We start from the raw sequence: 5,698 nt of genomic DNA on the forward strand, positions 1-5,698 counted from the left end.
GTCCAAAGGCACAATAGCAAATGTAGGAGAAGAATTGCCCTGAGAATGAGAACCCTGACATGGGTCCTCCGGAGAGGGGTCAAATTCCTCATGTGAGGGCCCGGTAGTTTCTACTTGTGCAGCACCTTCAACAGTTACAACGGCCCCTTCGTCCTCCATACCCTGCACCTTATTTTTCTGAGAGATGATCTCATGAAGTACACCATCAACAGACACCACAAAGACGGTTACAACATTTTCTCCCTCAATCGGCACTACTGCCTCCGTGGAATTTGTAGCAACAATGGAGGAACCTCTGTGAACTCAGGGTTTTGACCTTGTTCTCCACTTGTTCTTTGATTAGTGGGAACTTCAGAAGATGGAGAGGATGGATCAAAAAACTTAGGGGTTTCTGAAATGGAGAGAGACGGGGAATTTGGGTGAGGTGTGATTTTAGTGGGAATGGTAAGAATGGTTAAAGAAGGCTCAGTAGGGGTGGAGGACTCCATAGGTTTTTCAGTAATAGGTATGACTGAGGCAGGGAGGTCAAAGTTTGTCTCAGCCATTGGAAAGATTGAGTGAAGGTGCTTTGGGAAGTTCTAATGAAGGACTTATGGTTTGTAGAGAATAGAGGGGGGGTTTTATTAAGAATGGATAATTATGAAAAGAGAGATAGGGACTGGTTCTGAAACGCCGATTGGGCGTGGAGAAGTGCAACGTTTCAGAGGGAGATGGAACGATTTGAAGTGAAGAGACGTGACAGCAGAGTCTAAAAAGTTGGATGACATGGCAATTGTGTTTTGTACCTTTTTAAGATGTGTATTAAAGAACGCACAGAACTACTAACCTTTGGTACAAGAACTAGGTTCTTGACCTGTTATTTGAAAGTATCAATCCTCTTTTATCATCCATGCACTGCATATGCATCTTCAATACTCATCATGCGTGTTTACCTGCAATGGTATTGAAGTGAGTTAGACATGGCGAGAAAACACTTTTAGCCAGTTTTTCTTAAAAGTGATTTTCATAGCCAAATAATGAGGAATCATTTTCTCAATCGGGCTTTAAAAGCCCCAAGTTCACTCTGTTTCTTTCAAAATGTTTTTTACTTAATGCCTTGGTGAAGATGTCTGCAATTTGGTCTTCTGTGCTACAGAACTTCATACATATCAACCCTTTCTCCATATTGTCCCTCAGAAAATGATGCCTCACATCAATATGCTTGGTCCTTTTGTGTTGTACTAGATTCGTGGCCATGTTGAGTGCACTGGTGTTATCACATAGAAGGGTCACACTCTCAGTGAGTACCCCAAAGTTCTCCAGTTGCCGCTTGATCCATAAAAGTTGTGCACAGCAGGATGCTGCGGCTACATATTTTGTTTCAGCTATTGAAAGAGCCACTGAGTTTTGCTTCCTTGTGCCCCAAGAGATGACACATGAACCTAGGAAGTGAGCCATTCCAGAAGTGCTTTTCCTATCCACAAGATAACTTGCATAATCTGTATCAGTATATCCAATGAGGTTAAAACTGTCACTTGAGGGATAATAAAGGACCACGTCTTGTGTTCCTTTAAGATATCTCATAATTCTTTTGGCTGCCTTCAAATGAGATTCCTTGGGATTTGATTGAAACTTTGCGCATAGCCCCACATTGAAGCTCAGGTCTACTGGCATATATATTGTTTGACTCACTGGAGGCCCAGTTTCATCCATGTCCAGTCGAGTGGTCGTAGCAATGAGAGTGTCTATAACCTTTTATGCTTCCATGTCAAATCTCTTCAAGAGCTCCCTAATGTATTTTTGCTGACAAATGAATGTACCTTTTGAGGACTTTTTTACTTGAAGACCTAAGAAGAAGTTTAGTTTCCCTATCATACTCATTTCAAACTCACTTCCCATGAGTTTTGCAAATTCTTCACATAGAGAATCAGTTGTTACCCCAAAAATGATATCATCAACATAGACCTGAACAATGAGCAAGTTCATTCCCCGTTTCTTTAGGAATAGGGTGTTGTTAATTTTCCCTCTTTTAAAGCCATTTTCCAAGAGAAACTTTGACAGCCTTTCATACCAAGCTCGAGGAGCCTGCTTCAGCCCATACAATGCTTTGTCCGGTTTAAACACATATTCAGGGTGTTCATGACATTCAAACCCTGGAGGTTGCTTCACATAGACTTCTTCCTTAAGAAGTTCATTCAGAAATGCACTTTTGACATCCATTTGGAACAAGGTGAATTCTATATGAGATGCAAAAGCGATTATAATTCTAATAGCTTCCATGCGAGTGACCGGAATAAACGTTTCATCATAGTCAATCCCTTCCTCCTGATTGTAACCTTGAACCACTAGCCTGGCCTTGTTCCTTGTGGTATTTCCATATTCATCAAGCTTGTTCCTGAATACCCACCTGGTTCTTATAATGGTTCGATATGAGGGTCTGGGTACCAGGTGCCAGACATTGTTCCTTTCAAACTGATGTAACTCATCTTGCATGGTAGTAATCCAATCTGCATCTTTCAAGGCTTCCTTGATATTCTTGGGCTCTATTTGGGAGAGAAAGGCTGAGAAGGCAAGTAAATATCTGGCTTTTGACCTGGTTTGTACGCTGGAATCTAGAGGGGTAATTATGTTGTCAAGAGGATGAGAGCTTTTGTTCTATAGTTAGACGTCTGAGGTTCATTTAGAGAGGATGTGGGTACATTTGACTGGTTTTCCTATGTTGTTCTCTCAGGTGCTAGTGGAGTACCCTGAACTGCATCAACCACTCTTTCTTCAGCTTTAGTGATTGTAATTGAAGTACCTGGTTCCATTGAAGATGAGACAGTATTGCCTTCACTCAGCTCTTTTACTTGGCTCATCATATCTGCCTTTCCATTTTTCATGTCAATGACTTCACCAGGGACTAGTAAGGGTTCTCTATCTTGATCATCTTTAGCACTCTTCTCACAGGAGGGATAAGACTCATCAAAAATAACATGAACACTTTCCGCAACACATTGAGTCCGCTTATTATATATCTTGTACGCTTTGCTTTGAGAAGAGTAGCCCAGAAATATTCCTTCATCACTCTTGGCATCAAATTTACCTAGTTGATCCTTTCCATTATTGAGAATATAGCATTTGCACCCAAATGTTCTTAGATGAGTCAATTGGGTTTCATTCCATTCAGCAACTCATATGGGGTTTTGTTCAGGAGGGATCTAATCATGCACTTGTTCACCAAGTAGCAGGCAGTGTTGACCGCTTCAGTCCAGAAGTTCTTTGCAATTCCACTGTTGATTAGCATTGTTCTTTCCATCTCTTCTAGAGTTCTGTTCTTCCTTTACACTACTCTATTTTGTTGGGGAGTTCTAGGAGCTAAGAAGTTGTGGGTGATGCCATTTTCATTGCAGAACTCATCAAATTTGGCATTGTCAAGTTCTGTTCCATGATATGACCTAATGCATACGACTCTAGACTCCATCTTCACCTGGATTTTCTTCACAAAGGCCACAAACACCTCAAAGGTTTCATCTTTAGTTCTAAGAAATAGAGTCCATTTGAATCTGGAGTAGTCATCCACTATCACAAAAATGTATCTTTTTCCTCCTCTGCTTTGCACTCTCACAGGACCACATAGGTCCATATGCAAAAGCTCTAGTGTCTTTGAGTTGCTCACATCCCTTTTAGACTTAAAAGAGGACATCACATGTTTTCCTCTAGCATAGGCATCACAAATATTTTGCACCTTGAACTTTGACATGGGTAGACCATGGACCAGGTCCTTCTGAATTAGTTTGTTCAGAAGAGAAAAGCTTGTGTGCCCCAGTCTTCTATGCCACAGTTCAGAATCATCATCAATGTCTTTCAGACAACTCATATCACCACTTTGTAAGGACTCGAAATCAGCAACATAGATGTTCTTGTATCTCTTAGCCACAAGTACCACTTTACCAGTTACTAGATCAGTAACTGTACATATCTTGGACAAGAATTCTACCTTGTTTCCTTTATCACAGATCTGAGAGACACTCAAGAAACTGTACTTAAGGCCATTGACATAGTACACATTTTCAATAGAATGAGCGAGTTACTTCTCGACTTTTCCAACTCCAAGAATGTACCCCTTTTTACCATTGCCAAATGATACATTCCCTCTTTGCAAGGCTTTTAGTGAAAGAAAGTCCATGGTGTTCCCAGCCATGTGCTTTGAACACCTACTATCCATGAACCATTGTTGACCGCTTTCTTTCACTATTCCCTCCTTTTTGTCATCGTCTTCATCATCATCTGATTGGGATATCAAAGCAAAAGTTGAGTCATATTCATTTTCCGCGCCTTCAACTACCATCATGGAACTATCACCAACATCAACTTCATCTTCAGACTCACCAGAGGAATCTCCCCATGCTGCAAGAGCATGTTTCACCACATTGTCAGTAGATCTCTTTCTTTTGAAGTCCTTGAAAGGAACCAGGTTCCTCTTAGTTACTTTTTCAGGGTTGTTCTTGGAGAGTTCTTACTTCAAGAGAGGACAGTCTTTGATGAAGTGTCCAGGCTTTCCACACTTATGACAGAGATCATAGTTTTTTGGTTTGCTAGAGCTGCCCCTTTTTAGCATTTCTCCATTTCTTCTGTCCATCTTCTAAAATCTTTTGGTTAAGTGAGATATGTCACTGTCTTCCTCACTTGAGTCATCGCTATCAGCTTTGAGTACCAGGTTCTTTTTTTTCTTTGGTTCTCTTCTTTCACTGTCTATCTTCCTCTTCATCTCGTAGATCTTCAGATTTCCAACCAGCTCTTCTATGGTTAGCTCCTAAAAGTCCCTTTGATTCAGTGATAGCATTCACCTTGCTTTCCCAAGGGTTGGGCAGAATACTGAGGATTTTCCTCACTAGCTTGTTTCTAGGAATGGTTTCACCAAGTGAGTGTAACTCATTTATGATGGAAGTAAATCTTGTGTACATATCTTGAATAGATTCATCGTCCTTCATCCTGAAGAGTTCATACTCGGTAGTGAGCATATCGATCTTAGACTGTTTTACTTGGGTTGTTCCCTCATGAGCTATTTGCAAAGCTTCCCATATCTCCTTAGCAGTGTCGCAAGCAGAGATTTTATTATATTCTTCAGGTCCTATTCCACATACCAGAATATTCTTGGCATGAAAATTCTGCTCCACAGTTTTCCTATCTGCGTCGGTGTATTCTTTACTAGTTTTTGACATTAAAAATGGAAGTTCTTCCAATACCTTTGTTGGAACATAAGGACCATCACATATGACATCCCATAACTCAAAATCCTCAGCCATGATAAAATCATGCATTCTTGTTTTCCACCACCCATAGTATTGTCCATTGAACCTGGGTGGTCAGTATGTAAATTGACCTTCAAAATTTGGTAGAGCATCTATAAGGATCCTTCCTAGGTGTTAGCTTGATAGGAGGAACCCGCTTTGATACCAATTTTTAGTTTGTATGAGTCCACCAAACAGTAGAGTACCTTGTCCTCTATGAGGTTATGCTTAAAATGCTAGTAAAACTGTAAGTAAATGAGACACAGGATTTTTATGTGGAAATATTCCAACTCAGGGGGACAAAAACCACGACCTACACTTGTAGGCTTTCAACTTCACTAACTTATAAACACCTATTACAAGCCACTTTGTAATAACTCTATTACAAAGGATTCAACTTAACTAACTAAAGACTTTAACTAACTTGTGATACTCTCACCACAAGC

The 5,698-nt window shown here is 40.4% G+C and overlaps 2 protein-coding genes across 2 annotated transcripts; both read right to left on the minus strand.

Annotated features, from left to right (window-relative positions):
• Positions 1–1,032: 1,032 nt before the first annotated feature.
• LOC138873557 (secreted RxLR effector protein 161-like) lies at positions 1,033–1,692 on the minus strand. The gene has a single exon (XM_070152027.1). It carries the CDS (start codon positions 1,690–1,692, stop codon positions 1,033–1,035), a length of 660 nt encoding a protein of 219 aa, XP_070008128.1.
• Positions 1,693–4,706: 3,014 nt separating this feature from the next.
• On the minus strand, positions 4,707–5,267 carry LOC138873558 (uncharacterized). The gene has a single exon (XM_070152029.1). It carries the CDS (start codon positions 5,265–5,267, stop codon positions 4,707–4,709), a length of 561 nt encoding a protein of 186 aa, XP_070008130.1.
• Between the last annotated feature and the right edge of the window lie 431 nt (positions 5,268–5,698).

The sequence above is a fragment of the Nicotiana sylvestris genome, chromosome 7, assembly GCF_000393655.2.
Source record: "Nicotiana sylvestris chromosome 7, ASM39365v2, whole genome shotgun sequence".
Classification (NCBI taxonomy): Eukaryota; Viridiplantae; Streptophyta; class Magnoliopsida; order Solanales; family Solanaceae; genus Nicotiana; species Nicotiana sylvestris.